Source organism: Daldinia caldariorum (genome assembly GCF_022478825.1).
Source record: "Daldinia caldariorum strain CBS 122874 unplaced genomic scaffold F4812scaffold_8, whole genome shotgun sequence".
NCBI classification, from domain to species: Eukaryota; Fungi; Ascomycota; class Sordariomycetes; order Xylariales; family Hypoxylaceae; genus Daldinia; species Daldinia caldariorum.
Genome location: NW_025953044.1, coordinates 1,403,698 through 1,419,805, shown reverse-complemented (window position 1 = coordinate 1,419,805; position 16,108 = coordinate 1,403,698). Strand labels below are relative to the sequence as shown.

The window sequence follows — 16,108 nt, the reverse complement described above, 5'->3', positions numbered from 1 at the left end:
TTAACAATGAAAAGACAATCACAAAGAGGATTGCAATTGACGTAATTATATTCTATTACTAAATAGCCTTAGATATAGGTTACAGCTATCTACCTAACGTAGATAACCTAGTAGGTCTTCTTTCCACCCCTGGACTTTCTCGAAAGGGTCTTGTACTTGGAGTATACCGACGATCTCCTAGTCAATGACGTGACGTTGCGCGCCGGGAACCCCTCCCAGCTCGTCCCGTACGTCGCGACCGCGTGCGCGATAGCGCGGCCCGTCGCTTGGAAAGCCTCGAGGTTCAGGTTCGTCACGTTGTCCTTCGCCGAGTGGTAATTGGGGTCGTACCAGATTCCCGCGGTGCCGCCGAACAGCGCGACCTGCTCTTCGGTTTTGATCCCGTCCGCGCCCGTATCCAGACCGCCGCACGGCACGCCCTGGTCTAGAAAGGGCCCGTAGTCGCTGCGCCCGTTGAACTCGGACCCGACGAAGGGTAACCCTTCCGATCGGTACCACTCCTCGAACAGCTTCTCGGCCTCGGCCGACCCCGCGGGCCCGGACAGGTTGTACGCGCTCCCGTCGCCGTCGTAGATGCCCAGGACGTAGTTGGGCGAGGCGATCATGTCGAAGTTGAGGTACAACCTGACCTTGTCGAGCTCCGAGCCCGCGGCGACGTTGACGTAGTGCTCCGACCCGAGCAGGCCTTCCTCCTCGGCCGTCCACCAGGCGAAGCGGACCTGGTTGTTGGTGCGCCAGCGCGCGAGCTGCTTGGCGACGGTCAGCAGGCCGCACGAGCCGCTGCCGTTATCGTTGATCCCCGGGCCGGCCTCGACCGAGTCGCTGTGCGCGCCCAGGAACAGCACGTTGTTCGCGTCCCCGTGCTTCGTGCTCGCCACCACGTTGTAGCTCGTCGTGTTCGCGATGTACTGCCAGAACTCGCCCGACGAGGTTACCGCCGCGTTATTCGTGATCTGTTCGACGAGGCGGAGGCCGTCTGCTCGCGAGATGCCGCCGACTGGGATCTGCGTTTGTTATAAAAGGGAGAGTTTAGCGTTGGCACACACGTATGGTTAGGTTAGGTAGGTAGGTTATTTGGTAGGCGGGTATTATATTCAGGTGGTAAAGTAAAAAGAAAGTAAAGTAATCCCTTACCAAGTCGTTGACACCACCGAGAGTCCCGGCTGCGAGACCTGCTGCCGCGTTGTTGTAGATGATGGCGCCGATGGCGCCTTTCTCCCCGGCGAGCGTGATCTTCTGGACGAAAGTGCAGTTCCCTCGGGAGATCAGAGCTACTGCTCCGCTTAAAGAGTCCGGGTGGTCCTCCTGACAGAACGGTTAGAGCATGCTGTTCGTAATAATATGAAAAGGCTACCTGAATCCGGGAGGCTTACAGCATTACAGCCGAGGTTAGCCACGGAAACCACTGGCTTATCGACCCAAGTCCCGTTGTTCCCAAACGAGAAACCGCCGGCTTCGAGGGTCTCCCCGTTGATGGACAGAGACGCCTTGGACTGGACAGTCACCTCCGTCGTGAATTCTTGCAGCTCGATGTTGTAGTAGTCGCCTACCGACTTGAGCTGCTCGACGAAGTAGTTGACGCTGTTGAGATGGCCCTCCGTGCCGTGGACCTAGTTAGACCGGATTCCTATTAGCAGAAAAATTCTAGGCATTCTGTAGGGGGAAGTATTGGACATACTCGGTTCCGTCTCGACGTCGAATAGGCTATGTCCTCCAAGTCCTGCGCGCAACCCAGCAGGTCTTCTAGGAGAATAGAATCCACCAAGGCTTTCTATTTTGTCATTAGGTAGGTAGGTATTAGCATTGCGTCTACTTCATATCTATGGGGTGTGGGTTTCTTTACATCTTGAACCAAGGGAGGACCGCATTTTGCCCTCCTGATAGGTTCCGCGCTGCTAGCCGAAGCGAGCACGCTCACGGCCGTGAGGGCTACACCGGGACTTGGGACCCTCATGGCTTTTTCTTCAACGAACGTAAATGCTACGAAAGACCACGGCTGGAGAAAGAAGGAAAAAATTGTCGGAAGCAACAAGCAGATAAGTCGTTGTCAACACCAACATACCACGGCAAGCTTTATATACTATGTAAGAGGAATGACTCCCTAATGCAATTTTATTATCTATTCCCTTCCCGGTCGTGCGTGTATGTACCTGCACCATTGCAACCCAAGATCGAACCCACGTCCGCGTTACCACACTCCGGATCACGTCTCCGTCGACGATAAGAATACCTACCTACTAACCCACCTACCTACCAACATAGTACCTAGCGGCAGCTCGAAATGTGTTTCCAGGGCCGTGGTTATAGCCTGCCTACCTACCTTAGGTAGGTATCTACCTAAGGTATGCCCCACACGCGACACGGCCTCTTCCGTTCCGCCAAGGAGTAGCATCGGGCATTGCGTTGGCATGGGCATTGGCGGTCAGATAAACTTTACCTTCCTTATCCGGGGCCGCCAAGTAGAGATATGGGAGGGGAGGGGAGACAGCGGCTCGGTTCTAGAAGAGATTACGAATTCGAGTTTATAAAGAATTTCGCAGTGCTTGCTTGGTACCTACCTTAGCTGTAAAGCCGTGAAGATGCAGAAGAAGAGGGCAGGAAAAAAGGCACGTAGGTGAGCATGGTGTTGTCGGTCTATATTGGTAATTCCTAGTATACCTGGTACCTCATAATAGACCATGAATGGTCCCCATCAAATCTATCTATATTGGCATGACTAACACTGGAGATAGTAAGTATTGTGCATTTCCAGGGTGACAGCACATAGGTACGCCGAAAGTCTAGAACCAGACTAACTCGTCGGCAACAGGGCCAGAAATGTCAAGTGGTTCGTTTGTAATTTTCTCTGCCCATACGCCAAGTCGTTAGCGATTACATCAAGGTAAGGGTATATGATGTGAATCCATCCATATAGAGCCGCGGATGTAATTCGGGATCGTTAGTATTCACTTTTTTTTTTCTTTTTTTCTCCGCCTCTTTAAACTATGCGTGCCCCAGTTGTAGTAGCATAAATTGACTTTCGTCTTGTCGCGAGTATGGTGTTTACATATATGATGCCGTTAGCTATATCACATAACACAGAAGGCACCTAGGTATAAATCGTGAGTTTTACTTATGAGTTGGTCTGTCATAATGGATAGGATAGATATGAAATGCAGAATTGTCTGGTTCTTTCCACTGATTGGTTGATTGGTTGTTATTCCTATTATGTGTTCATACACTTTCAACTGACTTTTGGTCTTGTCCATTCTCGAAGACAGCATACGTAAATCTATATACGTGACGTCGTTCTCGCTCTCATAATTTGTATAACCCAATGCTCCCATAGGCGCCAAAAACTCCAATGCTAAGCACGTGACGGAATTCCCAAGTATATATAAAATTGGCTAGTTGTCTAACCAGTCAAGGAATTCGGGGGTGAAATAGCTGATAATGATAGTAGCACCGGCCCGAAGTATTCCCTCGGTGACTTCGAACGCCATCGTTTTAAGGTCGAACACTCCGGCCTTTGCAGCAGCGTGGACCATCGCGAACTCTCCGCTCACGTGGTAAGCGGCGATGGGAAGATCCTTGCCCAACTCCTTCGCGTCACTGATAATGTCGAGGTATTGGGCAGCAGGCTTCACCATGATAATATCCGCTCCCTCGCCAATGTCTCTGACTATGGCTCGTCGGGCAAGACCACGCCCTCCGGGTGGTAGCTGATAACACCGTCGGTCGCCAAATGAAGGTGCCGAGCCAGCAGCATCCCTGAAGGGACCGTAGAGACAACCAGAGAATTTAGCGGCATATGACATTAGTAGAGTCTTATGCGCAATTCCTTCCTCGATAAGTTTCAGTTTAATGGCTCGAATACGGCCATCGTTCATGTCGGATGGAGCGACGCAATGGGCACCAGCTTGGGCGTAGGCGATGGCAACGTCGGAAATTCGGTCTACCGACAATTGGTTATTCAAAGTAGCATCGTCCCTGAGGATTCCGCAGTGGCCATGTGAGGTGTATTCGCAAAGGCAAACATCAACGACGATAAATAGGTGAGGGAATCGCTGTCGTAATAAACGGATACCTTGGATGACCGGGCCTTTCGGATCGTCGGCAGCAGTTCCCAATGCGTCTTTGCTACCGGGTTTGAGAGGAACTCCGAACAGGATCACTGATCGGAGACCCTTTCGGACCAATGGCTCTAGAAACGGAACTAACTTGTTGATGCCGCGACGGTACTGGCCTGGTAAGGAAGGAATAAGAGTTTCGTCGTCATCGATGTCCGAAATGAAGAGAGGGTAAATCAACATTGACTGTATTCCTATGTGAGTCGTTAAGTGTCTTAAGTCTCGCTGGAGTATGCTAGCGAACCTTAGTCAATTGTCGCTCGGCTTGCCATGATCTAGCTAGAGGGTGGTGGTAACCGCCGTGAAGTTGGCTAGAAATGTCTCCTGCAATGCTTACGCTAGTTGCTGCTGTGCTCGCGTAGGACATGGCTCTCGAGATATGGGAAGCTCGGTCGTCGACAGTTGAAACTGAAGCCGTGCCTCGAGGCTGACGTGGCGTAATGGTATCGCGAATAGCGAGATCATGGACGAGATTAGAGAATGACATTTTTGCTAGTACTGTACCAAATCCGATAAAGGAAGGGAAGACTAGCAATATCGTCGACCGGCCAAGCTGATTTAAGAGCTGGGGAAGGGTAATGCGACTCGGAGGTATGACAGAAAAAAAGAGGGTGAGTTCGTCTGGATAAAAAAAAAAAAGTTAAGAGAATGAAGTTTGTCCGAGTTCAAAGTCCAAAGTCAAACAAACAGCAAAGGCCGACAATTCGCACACGATACTGTTGGGGAAAAGGGGAAGAATATCCGACTAAGCCGTGGCCAAGATGGCTAAGTTGAAGAATGGTACTTAAAAAAGATAAAATAGTAAGTTTGCGACGGGTGTTGGCGGCCGCTCTGGATGTAATAGCGAAATTCGCTACGAATGAATTTTTGCCGCTTCGGACCTGGTCGCCAAAAGTTCTAGTGGGGTCCCTCGGATGGGATTTTAAATACTTGATACAGTGCAATTTGCACGTAGCCGATAACCTTGGAAGTACCTAACCTACCTGAATGACATGTGCTAATTTGACTTTCAAAGACCAACGCAACTATTTGAAATTTCTATTTATGATTTTATTATATGTCACAAATAGGAATAATTATTAGTGAACGGTATTTTTATTATTGTTCGACCTAGATTAAACAGTATATATATTTGCTAACCACCTTTAATTCCTGTTATGATATTAGAAGTGCAAGAGAAAGCAAAGGACTCCTAGTAGCAAGTGCTACGAGGTACGAGTAGGTAATCGGACAGTGTAAATAAAGCTGGTAAATTTGGCATTTTCGATCTTCTACATCCAGCAGGAAGTGTCTCCCACAGATTACTATGTACTATTTCAGACTGCGCCCAAAACACCGAATTTACCGACTCTCCGCATCGCAATTGACCAATCAAATACGCACAATTTGAAAACGACTCTTATCTGATGTGCGTGTAACACCAAGTGCAGCACTAAGCCGGACGCTAGACACCGCTGGCGTCGGTGACTTTTAATATGTATTAGCAAACTGGATAAAATCTCTGCTTCATTGGCTCTGCTTTGTACGACGAGACACCAATCTGCGCACTATGATAATGACGCACGCACACACACACACACACAGAAAAAAAAGTCAGGCGCAGGGCGCCACAGGTTTGGATTTAAATTTAATTCAAGTTTCTATAAGCCAATATGTACCTAACCTATACTATATTATATAGAATATTACTTGTACGATAGCTTTCGTAATTGTTCATAATCAATCAGACAATAACAACAACAGATTAGGAATTCTAGATATCAATTGACATTGATATCTGGCGCTCTAAATCACCGTTGTTATATTTGAGAAGCACACCTCAGTACCTCAGTACCTCAGTTCGGAGTTCGTATGACTTGCACTTATTATACCTATCACCCACGTATTACCTACCTACAAGGTAGTATATGCAGATCGTATCTAGGTAGGTGGCTACCTAATCTAAGATGCAACTTTACAACACACCCAATCGTCTCCAGACGAAGCTCGCACCGCCTAGTAAGGCCGTCACACCAGTAAACACTATCAAGCTGCCGTAACCACTACTGTAGCCAAACGCTGCCGTGTTCCCCTTCCATGGCAAACCTTGTATTAGAGTCTCGCTCAGCGGTCCCGAAACCACGTTTCCGATTCCCCGGCCAGCAGCAAGCCATCCAAATACCATGCTCGGGTCGATGTAGCCTTGGCCTAATGCCTCTCCCTTTCGAACGATTTCGTTCATAATTCCCGGCCAAGCAGATGTATAAGACCCTGCGAATAGGCCGTAGACGACGCAAAAGAGGTATAAAAGCGGGAGAGACGATGATAAACCCCATATAACCAACGCACTGATGGTTGCACCAATCGTCGATAACAGTATGCATGTGGTGACGTGTAACCGATCGATGAAAAATCCCATGGCGACACAGCCAAAGACTGAAGCAACATTCACCAAAAGGACTGTAGTAACTGAGCTATATGATGCAGCGCCGAGAGCACTGCGAGCGTAATTAGGGAGATAGATGCCTGGCAAGAAGAACCCCATCGCTTCTACCACATTGGCTAATTGATACAACCAAAACGTCGGCATCACAAACATCGCTAGGTTGAAAGGCTTCATATGGCTTCTAGCCGAATGGGGGAGTCGTGGCTTGATGTAAAAGGCTAACGGGACCGTCAAGGCGAAGAGCACACCAGACCATAGCCGCAGCGTTGTCCTGAAGCCGAAGGAGTGAAGGAGAAATTCCATTAGGAGAGGCAGAACTACTCCCGCGATCCCCGTACCGCTCCACATGATGCCATAGGCGAGGCCTTTACGCTGTACAAACCACTCGTCCATATACTAACAAATATCATCAGTTAGCCGTGCTCAAAAGACCAAAAGTTCCACCACCCCCTTACATCATATGTACACTTACCAAGATACAGGGACAGTACGCGATACCACCGCCAATTGCGTAAAGGATACCTTGGGTTGCGATAAGATGCGGGACCTTAGTTGAAAAGGAGCTCATGGCAAGTGAAAGACACATAGTGAATAGCCCAACTAAGGACGTCCACCGAGCCCAGCGAACAAAGATACGGCACAGTCCCATCATAAGAGGGGCAGTAAGGTACATGATACCCATCGCACAGGTACCGATGACAGCAACATTCGGCGAGCCTGCGAAAGGTTCGTGGGTGCTATAGTAGTCCTGGAACACTCCGAAAGCAAAGGGGAAGCCTTGAAGCAGGTCAGCAAATTCTTGCTTACACGTATTGCTTACACGCTTATCCTCGGAACGTACCCCAAACCAGGGCTTCAATTGCAAAGCATGCTGCTAAGAAGAGCCATGCGTCTTTCCCTCCATCTACGGGCGGTAAAGAGAATTCTTGTCTGGCATCCTCGGGTTGCGAATCAGCCTGCGGAGTCGTGCTCTCATCTGGGGTCGTCGAAGTTCCAATCCTAGCAGTAGGATGTGAAATGGCCTCGAGCTCTATATCACGGCTTGCCATCTTCATACACAAAAGATGCGAATGAGAGGTAACTAGCGACCTAAATTACAGTTGTTAGGGAAATTAAAGCTAACACACGCAAAGTTTCGAGAAATCTCTTAGGGAGCTATTTGAGTTCTTATACCTCCGGTAGTGGAGATATGAAGTGGAGAGGCACGTAAATAGACCGACTTTCTGGTACGTAGGATATCACTAATCACATATTCCATCTACACAGAAGCGCCCTTTGGTACTTCAGTTAAAGCTTAATGTGATTGGTAGGAAGTTTATACTACACGCAACAGGTATGTATCCACATACACACAGTCCTAGGATGTATATCCGAAGCGTCAGTAATCCCCGCGGTATGAATATATCCCTATGAGATTCAATTGCAAAGTCAATAACTAGAGCTAGGTAAGGTACCTGTCATCTAAAGTAATTCTTTCAATGACAAGGCCTCGCTCACCCGCTGTTGCGTAACCGTCACTTCATTGTCCTGCCCAGGGAAAAAAATAATTGTTTTCGCTCACGAATTAAATACTTCATATTAATGATATCGCTTGATCCAACTCTAGCAAATCCAACTCTTATCCTGAAACTATAGACATATATATAGAAATCCTAGACCAAATGGGAGCACTCAAGAGCTCGTTAGATTCGCCTTAATCTTAGCTAAGTCGTCGTTGGAAAACCCGAGCTTGTCCGTAACGAATTTCTCGAAACCACCGTACTCTTCCTGCACGCCGTCGACGAACGCATTCCAGCTCGAAGCCCGCAGATTTACCAGGTTGTGGAAACCCGGCTGTTCCCTGCTTTCCGCGTGCGAGCCTGCTACCGCAAACTCCAGAAGCATCGACCGCACTGGCTCGGTCCCTATGCGCGATAACATGTAGTCTAAAATTATGGTGTCCTGCGATGCGCCGGCAAGGGCTAGCAAAAGCCCAGAGAGTACGCCTGTTCGGTCGCGTCCGGCTGAAACATACCAAGGTATTAGTACAGACTCCCTACCTACGGTAACCACCCAGTACCTAAAATATACGAACCTGTGCAATGGACCAGGAACGGATCGTTCGGCCGATCCCTAATATGCTCCAAAATCGCCTTCCAGCTCTCCTGGTAGACGTCTATAACCTCGAGGTACATCTCGCGGTACCCCTCCTCGCCCCCGCCGGCGACGAAGCGCTCCGGTGCAGGCGTCGTGTCGGGCCGCGTGCTCTCGATCCAGGTGTTCTCGACGCCGTCGAAGCCCGGGTCGGGGGCGCCGGCGCGCTCTTCGGGGGACCTTAGGTCGAAGATGCGCTTGACGCCCAGCTTGCCCCCCAGCACGGCTTTCCCGTTGTCGGTCACCCGGGCGAGCGCGCCGGACCGGAAGAAGAAGTTGGACCGCACGGGGCTCCCCGGAACCAGTCCTACGTCCCGTGTGTTGAAGGCGCCGTCGATAAATACGAAGGGCGCGCGGGTGATAACCGGTATGTACTGCTCCTTCGTGAGCTCCTGCGAGACGTCGGTCTCCGCGAGCTTGAGGAGGGCGGCGGCGTCGGCCATGGCGGTTGCTGTTGCTGCCGCTGCGAAGCCTCGGGTATGTTTGGTCTATGATGAGTTGCGATTGGTTGGATTAAGACAAGGTAAGGTAGATGATGTTAACTACCTAGTAAGCCTTGATCTAACCCTTCTTCTCACGGGTAAGTAAGCAATGCTTTTATTAAGAGTAATAAGTCTGAGAGGTGCCAAGTACATATATCAATCAGATTAGGTACCTACCCCTACCTACTTACCTAGGAGGTACCTAATATATAAAAGCACTGGGTGCCATCCTTATTAAAGGAGGCACCACCGAAAGCTTTAGAGTTACCATAGTATAACACCTTCCGTTACGTCTTAGCGCGCAAGCTTACACCTAATGTATTCTGCAAGGACGTTTTACCCCGCCCCCGCTTCTCATAGAAGTTGACAGGTGACAGGTAGGTAACAAATCCTCGGATAAAACGGTACATCGCCTTAACCCTACTCGATATACGTCTAATCGACAATATACTCAATGGGGTTGAAGAATGGTTTTTTTCTTCTTCTTTTTACCTCCCTGTTTTGGTATCTTATCGCACAGTATCAGAGCGCCTGGCACTTCCACTCATAAAAAAATGGAGAGCTGCTCGTAATTCCGTTAAAATGCTTCGGGTCGTTTAGATACGCCGGTGACAATGCATTCGAGGCGCTATTTTAGCAGGCAGGACATACCTAGTGCCGTCCGTATCTGATTATTCTGATGTCGCTAAGTTAAACAAGTACATACCTAACCTAACCTAGCCTAAATCATCATATCATGGATTGGTTCCGCCTCCCGCGTCTCGGCCGCGATACGGTCTGGCTGTACTCGTCAGCCGTAATCGTGGCAGTGGCCGGGCTCGTCAAGCTTCGTCAGGGCGTGGTAGATTACGCCTACACGGAGACGCACTGCTACCAATCCGTGCGTACCAATTCAGCCGTAGAGCCCTACGTGAATTGCTTCTCGGTCTCGCCCACCGGGAAGTTCTCGAAGGTCTTCAAGGCACCTGCTGATTCGGATCTTGCGCGAAATGCCAGCTCCGGCTATGCTAGTATGTAATATCTATCTGGTCTTCCGCTATCCTCCCTTTGGCCTGTCTCCAGCAGTTAAAGCACCTTAGCCAAGCCGGGCGAGAAGTTATCATTCATTATATACATGTACACATTGCCAAATTTTGTTGTTTCATGAGACATGGTATCTAACTTACGCGTATTTTCTTAGTGCCTGGATTATGGGATGGGCATGGACATCTTCTACAGTATGGCGAGTTCTTAAACTCGGTCGATCTTTTCGGATCTACTACTATGGATGACGTTCGGTCTCGAGCGCGGAAGTATCTTGACCAAAATCCCGGAGCTGGGTCGAAAGAAGAGTGGTTAAGAGGCGTCGGATGGGACCAGATGGCTCTGGGGAAGATGCCGACTGCGGTAAGTGCTATAGGGGCAGGCTTGTCTTAGTTGAAGTACTGACATTTTCGAAGGATGACCTAACTGTCGACAAAGAACTAAAGGATCTATACATTATGCTCGATAGAGTAGATGTACATTGTATCTGGGTTTCCCAGGCTGTTCTAGACTTGCTTCCAGAGTCTATCCCTGATGTTCCAGGAGGCGAGGTCGTTAGGGAACCTGGGATGGGCGTCTTTTGCGATAATGCAATGGATATGGTCATGGAGCTATGGCCAAAGCCGGATACTACGAAGAAGCAGAAATTCGTCAAAAGTGCCATGGAAAAGCTAAACGAAGTAGGCCTCGTGGGAATACATGACGCTGGCGTCACACCTGGAAACCTGAACCTCTATAAAGAGTTAGCAGGTGGTGTTGACTGGACGGTACGAGTATATGCTATGATAGAGTGTTACGAACGGAATACATTCTGCCCAGATGAAGTCGAACGCTACACAAGCCCAGATGGCCTCTTAAGTATACAAAGCGTAAAGCTTTTCGCCGGTAAGTTTTATAAGGATTCCACGTATTTATCGAATTTGTCTAATTTCGAATAGATGGTGCTCTAGGAAGCTGGGGTAGCGCTCTAATTGACCCCTATACCGACCGTCCAGACACGTCAGGCTCTCTCCTCGTCAACGCGTCCGAATTGGTATATGACACTATTGCATGGGCGAACGAGGGTTTTCAAGTCAACATACACGCAATTGGCGACCTAGCGAACCGAAATGCAATCGACGCCATGGTCGCCGCTCTCAGACTACTGTGTCCCGACGAGCCTCTCTCGCGGTGCCAATCCCGCCACCGCTTCCGCATCGAGCACGCCCAGATCATCCACCCGGACGACCAGGCCCGCATCCACGCGATCGGAATCATCCCCTCCATCCAGCCGACCCACGCTACGAGCGACATGACGTACGCGGAGAAGCGGCTCGGCAAGGAGCGCACCGCGACGGAAGCGTACCGGATGCGCTCCTTCCTGGACGTTAACCTTGTGCTGGGGAGCGATTTCCCTGTCGAGCCGCCGGACCCGTTCCAGGGCATCTACGCGGCCGTCACGCGGCGCAGCCCGCACACCGGCAGGGGTACGAACGACGCGCCCGACGGTTGGTACGCCGAGGAAGAAGCGCTCGACCTAGACCAGGCGATCCGCGGGTTCACGGAGGGTCCTGCGTATGCCGGTTTCACGAAGGGCAAGACGGGGGTGATTAGACCGGGAGCGTTCGCGGATTGGGTCGTCTTGGATGCGCCGCTCGAGGGGCTGGATGTGGAGGAGCTGCGCGGGTTGAAGGTGCGGGAGACATGGGTTGCGGGTAGGAGGGTGTATTCGAGGGACTGAGGCGATGGATGGCGCATAGGGTTGGTATATAGAGGGTAGATCTCAGATGTTTATATACCCCCTAGATCATTTATAGAGTAAATGCCTGCTTTAGGTTAGGTTAGGTAGTTATTATAAATTATAACGAGTCCCATCGAATAAAAGGAAAGGGGGAGAGGGGTGTGTGTGTATGTGTGTGTGATAGAGAGATGGAGAAGCAGACGCCGTTTCTAGATACCAACATATTGGTATTCGTCTATTGCACGTTGGATTTGCTGAGCATAAATGTCTACCTAACCTAAGGTATCCTAGCAGGTACTATTTGTATACAATATTACTACACAAGTAGGCTTGTAGTACAAACATCATCAGCAACGAGTGATATCAATATCGTAAAGTTAGGTGTCAATATGTATATGGTATTAAAGCATTGTTGTGGAATTTCTTTAAGACGGAATGGGTTTATAATCATGGCCCCAGCAATGTCTAATAAACCACTGTTTGGACGTTGCTTGACTGATAAGACGGGATAGTTTATTCTTTGGTGCCACTTAAAACATGCACTGGCATTGGCTTCTCCTTAACCCGCTTCACCTTCGCGGATTTAAACTTAAGTCCAATAAGCTATGTAGGAGGTATGTTTGTGCCAAACGGAATATAACATGGCAAAACCCCTTATCTCCTTCATGGACCAGTATTTATCGGTCAGCGAAGACGCGAAGAACCGATATCTTCTCCTCTGTCGACGGTTATATCGCTGTTGCTCGGGTCTAATACTGTTATGGCCTCTTAAGATATCCCCGTATATAAGACTCCTGTGTCCTATTATTGAACTTTGATCTTTCGCCGAGACTCTATCGACACCAGAACCATACAAGGAGGACATTGAAGAATATACTTCATTACAAGACTTGAGATATAATCACAATGACCACCTTCACCAAGCCTAACCGCCCCCTTACCTGGCTCGTCACCGGAGCTACGTCTGGCTTCGGCGAGTCTCTCTGTCGTCTGGTCCTTGCTGGCGGCCACAAGCTCGTAGCAACATCTCGCGATCCTTCCCGTAACCCTGACCTTGCAGCTGAGATCAGTGCTTATGGAAACGGCAGCCGGTTTATCCAACTTGATGTCGATGACAGGAACAGCGGCCAGGTCATGTGAGTCACTTCCGAAGTTCTTCTATACATTTCGTTTTTTCTATTTTCTTTTCTTTTAGCCCTCGGGCTCTCCTTACTGTAGTTAGATGATGTTGTGAAATATGTCGGTAATATCTCAAATGGTAGATATAAGTACCTAAGGTACCTCTACTGACCTTGCAATATAGCGAATCTCTAGAGGCTTCTGGAACGGGGATCGACGTCCTGGTGAACAATGCCGGATACTGCATTTACGCTCCCGTGGAAACCGCCGCGGAAGAGGAAGTGCGAGCTCTGATGGAGACTTTGTACTTCGGTCCCCTTAGGCTCATCCGCGCCGTGGTGCCTCACATGCGCAAGCGCCGTTACGGCGTCGTCGTGAATATCAGCAGCGGCGCGGCGCTGGATGGGAGAGATAGCATGGGGCTGTACGCCGGGGCTAAGGCCGCGCTTGACGGTAAGATACCTACCTAGGTACCTATCTTAACCCGTAATGCTTTCATCTGTGGTGACAGGTACCTTAGGTAGATAAGTACCTTAGGTAGATAGGTACCTGGTATTTATGTGCTAATGATGGCGACGCACATAGGAATATCGAAAGTCCTAGCGAAAGAAGTCGCCCCGTTTGGAATCCGCACGCTCACTGTCACCCTCGGGACGTTCAACACGAACTTTGCGAACGCTACTATCGTCGGGAAGAACCCTCTCCCGGATGATTATAAGGGGTCCGTGGCGGAACAGATGATCGAGATTAGTACGTCCCTAAACTCGGAAGAACCTCCCCCCTTTCCCCTTTCCCCTTCCCCGTCTCCGGTCCCTTTACCTATTTGATTGCCCGCCAAGGCTCCTTGTGCAAATCCTGTTTTCCCGCAATACCTCTAACTCTACCTGATATTTGCAGTGTCTAGCGGGAAACTGCAACCCAATGGCGATAAAGACAAGGCAATGAGGGCGCTCTACGAAGTCGTTATCGGAGAAGGCGCCGGAAAGGGTCGCGAGGCAGAGCGGCTCCTTCCCCTGGGCTGCGATATGACGCTTCGAGTGAAAGGTCAGTTGGAGTACTTGAGCCACGCTTTGGAAGCTTTTAGAGACGTCACGGACTATGTCGCCGCAGACAAGAAAGGATCTGTATGAGAACTATAGCTTGTAGGGACTCGGGAGCTACCTAGTTATACTGTTTATCGAGTTATAGGTATGGCTTCATTTACGTATCTCTCAGCACTACTATATAATTTTTGCAAACGGACAAGCGCATTTCAAGTTTTGCTCCTTTCTGTTGTGTACTATGTAAATAGGTAGACCAGTACGAAGTTGGGGCAAGTGTTCAATTACCCCTATGTTCTGTCAACTAGGATACACCCACACAGAACAAAGTCACTTGGCGCAAGAAAAACGAGTCGCTCGGACCTGCATGTCACCAAGCCAAGTTAGACTTCGTAGGCTAGGAGGTACCTAGCTTAGCTCCTGTAGTGGATATCTTGCCTAGTTGCTCGATGCCACAGGTCTTTTGCGGCTTGAAGTAATTTTGACTCGGGAAGATGGTTAACCAGGGATTAGCACCTTTTTGACCGATGTAGGGACTGGTTGAACCATTTGAGGTATACTATCCTCTGTGGAGGATTGTTGTTATTATTATTAGTTATTATGAGTTGATTACATTAAACTACTTGCACGTGCTGGGTGCTCTTCCCTGACGTACGGCAATTCTCGAAGATGCTCCGAATCATGGTATACCTACCTGCTTCGTTAGTATCCGCAAGGTCCCGGATACACAACTCCGCCGGTTGGTCCGAATGGGTAGTCCTCTACACCAAGGGGGCATTGCTCAGACGTGCTCGCGCCCTGAAGTCGCGTTTCCTTGATCAGCAGCTGGCACACTGCGCCTGTGTGAACCGACGCGACGCAGTTCTGCTTTTGCTGGCACTTCTGGCAACAGTGTTGCGAAGAGTTAGCCTGGACGTTTTCGACATGGTTCCCTTTCCCGTTACCTCCCGAGCTGTAGCCGACGCTGCAGCGGTCGTATGCCACTGTTTGGGTTTCCACCTGAGAAGTATCATTAATTGAGATATTTCTTCAAAGAGATTAATTTCTTGAAGAGGGTATATATGACTCACAGCTACGACGGTGGTCGTGGTGCTCTTGGTATAAGTGAAGATGGCCGAAGTTGTTGTTGCAGTGGTTACAGTCGTCTCCAGTTTCGTAATAGTGCTTGTGGTAGTCTGCGAAAGTTATGAGGAATAGCTTGCCATAGTACAGGCAATAAATCAACTTACAGCATCGGATGATGCGGTCGACACGACGGCACTCGCGCCCAGGCAGCTACAGGCGGAGCTGATGGCCGAGCCTGAGATGCTGTCCGTTGGTAAGCTTGCCAAAGTAGGACAAGCGGGCGGGCTGGCCGGACTTCCATTCGCTTCTATCTCGCGGCGACCAATCGGGCCAGGGGAGGGAGCCGCGAAGACAGTGGTACTCGAAGTAGAGATAATTATTTCCGTCTCGGTAGTAGTGGTTGGTGCGAATACTACTCTGGTAACAGTACGAGTAGCCACCTTCGTAGTGGTTGTAAAAGCCGTTTTGGATGGAGGAACCGCGAAAACTGTGCTCGTGCCCAGATAACTGTTGCATAGAGCTACGGCATCAGTCGATACCTTAGGAGCACATTGCTCTGCGATTTCTTGGTTGCCGGCAAGGAGGGCAAAGCTATCAGTGCATTGAGCGAATACGCCGCGAGCCAGGACGGCTACCGCTGCGATAGAAGAAGAGGCGCGCATTTCCAAGAGTCGAGTATAATAATACCTAAAGAGTGACGATTTATTCAAGAGACAACGAGCGTAGGTTGGAATGCTAAAGATCCTCAAACTTCAACGAAGGAGAATATAAATCTCTTGCAACACCACAAAAGGAGCGTATGCATGGTGAGAGGGGGAAAGAGACCAAGCGTACGGAAAGCGATTGTAGGTCTTATTAAAGGATATGATGAAAATGAACCTCACGATACGAGGGTAGGGCATACATAGTAAGAAAAAGTTGACTATGGAGTCAGGGGGGGTAGATGAGCCGGCGTGTTAGACTATGAATCGACTAATCTAGATTCTAACTAT

General features: G+C 49.4%; 7 protein-coding genes across 7 annotated transcripts; 2 read left to right on the top strand and 5 right to left on the bottom strand.

Annotated features, from left to right (window-relative positions):
- Positions 1–107: 107 nt before the first annotated feature.
- F4812DRAFT_451193 (Zn-dependent exopeptidase) lies at positions 108–1,954 on the bottom strand (the record flags this gene model as incomplete). Its single annotated transcript, XM_047936174.1, has 5 exons — positions 108–1,004; positions 1,135–1,305; positions 1,374–1,610; positions 1,679–1,771; positions 1,919–1,954. The coding sequence occupies 5 exons, from the start codon at positions 1,952–1,954 to the stop codon at positions 108–110; spliced, it is 1,434 nt and encodes a 477-aa protein (XP_047790461.1).
- Positions 1,955–2,957: 1,003 nt separating this feature from the next.
- On the bottom strand, positions 2,958–4,741 carry F4812DRAFT_392513 (delta-aminolevulinic acid dehydratase). Its single transcript, XM_047932131.1, has 2 exons — positions 4,354–4,741; positions 2,958–4,295 (listed from the first exon to the last, which is right to left on the bottom strand). The coding sequence occupies exons 1-2, from the start codon at positions 4,594–4,596 to the stop codon at positions 3,387–3,389; spliced, it is 1,152 nt and encodes a 383-aa protein (XP_047790460.1). The 5' UTR covers positions 4,597–4,741; the 3' UTR covers positions 2,958–3,386.
- A 1,021-nt stretch (positions 4,742–5,762) lies between these two features.
- On the bottom strand, positions 5,763–8,058 carry F4812DRAFT_392456 (MFS general substrate transporter). The gene is made up of 3 exons (XM_047932129.1): positions 7,376–8,058; positions 7,007–7,311; positions 5,763–6,930 (listed from the first exon to the last, which is right to left on the bottom strand). The coding sequence occupies exons 1-3, from the start codon at positions 7,587–7,589 to the stop codon at positions 6,064–6,066; spliced, it is 1,386 nt and encodes a 461-aa protein (XP_047790459.1). The 5' UTR covers positions 7,590–8,058; the 3' UTR covers positions 5,763–6,063.
- Positions 8,059–8,205: 147 nt separating this feature from the next.
- On the bottom strand, positions 8,206–9,110 carry F4812DRAFT_459423 (protein-tyrosine phosphatase-like protein; the record flags this gene model as incomplete). Its single annotated transcript, XM_047937542.1, has 2 exons — positions 8,206–8,537; positions 8,609–9,110. The coding sequence occupies 2 exons, from the start codon at positions 9,108–9,110 to the stop codon at positions 8,206–8,208; spliced, it is 834 nt and encodes a 277-aa protein (XP_047790458.1).
- Positions 9,111–9,527: 417 nt separating this feature from the next.
- F4812DRAFT_392509 (amidohydrolase family-domain-containing protein) lies at positions 9,528–12,242 on the top strand. The gene is made up of 4 exons (XM_047932130.1): positions 9,528–10,159; positions 10,330–10,535; positions 10,589–11,057; positions 11,123–12,242. Exons 1-4 carry the CDS (start codon positions 9,886–9,888, stop codon positions 11,890–11,892), a joined length of 1,719 nt encoding a protein of 572 aa, XP_047790457.1. The 5' UTR covers positions 9,528–9,885; the 3' UTR covers positions 11,893–12,242.
- A 349-nt stretch (positions 12,243–12,591) lies between these two features.
- Positions 12,592–14,141, top strand: F4812DRAFT_471379 (putative short-chain oxidoreductase; the record flags this gene model as incomplete). Its single annotated transcript, XM_047939090.1, has 4 exons — positions 12,592–13,028; positions 13,196–13,464; positions 13,597–13,761; positions 13,909–14,141. The coding sequence occupies exons 1-4, from the start codon at positions 12,799–12,801 to the stop codon at positions 14,139–14,141; spliced, it is 897 nt and encodes a 298-aa protein (XP_047790456.1). The 5' UTR covers positions 12,592–12,798.
- A 290-nt stretch (positions 14,142–14,431) lies between these two features.
- On the bottom strand, positions 14,432–16,067 carry F4812DRAFT_429103 (uncharacterized protein). Its single transcript, XM_047934239.1, has 3 exons — positions 15,281–16,067; positions 15,122–15,226; positions 14,432–15,050 (listed from the first exon to the last, which is right to left on the bottom strand). Exons 1-3 carry the CDS (start codon positions 15,776–15,778, stop codon positions 14,754–14,756), a joined length of 900 nt encoding a protein of 299 aa, XP_047790455.1. The 5' UTR covers positions 15,779–16,067; the 3' UTR covers positions 14,432–14,753.
- Between the last annotated feature and the right edge of the window lie 41 nt (positions 16,068–16,108).

Coding starts and splice junctions, on each gene's coding strand:
- F4812DRAFT_392456 (XM_047932129.1), bottom strand. CDS start 7,589: ATGAAGATGGCAAGCCGTGATATAGAGCTCGAGGCCATTTCACATCCT. Junction 7,312..7,375: donor AATTGAAGCCCTGGTTTGGG/GTACGTTCCGAG, acceptor ACCTGCTTCAAG/GCTTCCCCTTTGCTTTCGGA. Junction 6,931..7,006: donor CGTACTGTCCCTGTATCTTG/GTAAGTGTACAT, acceptor GATATTTGTTAG/TATATGGACGAGTGGTTTGT.
- F4812DRAFT_429103 (XM_047934239.1), bottom strand. CDS start 15,778: ATGCGCGCCTCTTCTTCTATCGCAGCGGTAGCCGTCCTGGCTCGCGGC. Junction 15,227..15,280: donor CGACCGCATCATCCGATGCT/GTAAGTTGATTT, acceptor TAACTTTCGCAG/ACTACCACAAGCACTATTAC. Junction 15,051..15,121: donor CCACGACCACCGTCGTAGCT/GTGAGTCATATA, acceptor GATACTTCTCAG/GTGGAAACCCAAACAGTGGC.
- F4812DRAFT_392509 (XM_047932130.1), top strand. CDS start 9,886: ATGGATTGGTTCCGCCTCCCGCGTCTCGGCCGCGATACGGTCTGGCTG. Junction 10,536..10,588: donor TGGGGAAGATGCCGACTGCG/GTAAGTGCTATA, acceptor ACATTTTCGAAG/GATGACCTAACTGTCGACAA. Junction 11,058..11,122: donor AAGCGTAAAGCTTTTCGCCG/GTAAGTTTTATA, acceptor ATGGTGCTCTAG/GAAGCTGGGGTAGCGCTCTA.
- F4812DRAFT_392513 (XM_047932131.1), bottom strand. CDS start 4,596: ATGTCATTCTCTAATCTCGTCCATGATCTCGCTATTCGCGATACCATT. Junction 4,296..4,353: donor CCGAGCGACAATTGACTAAG/GTTCGCTAGCAT, acceptor ATAGGAATACAG/TCAATGTTGATTTACCCTCT.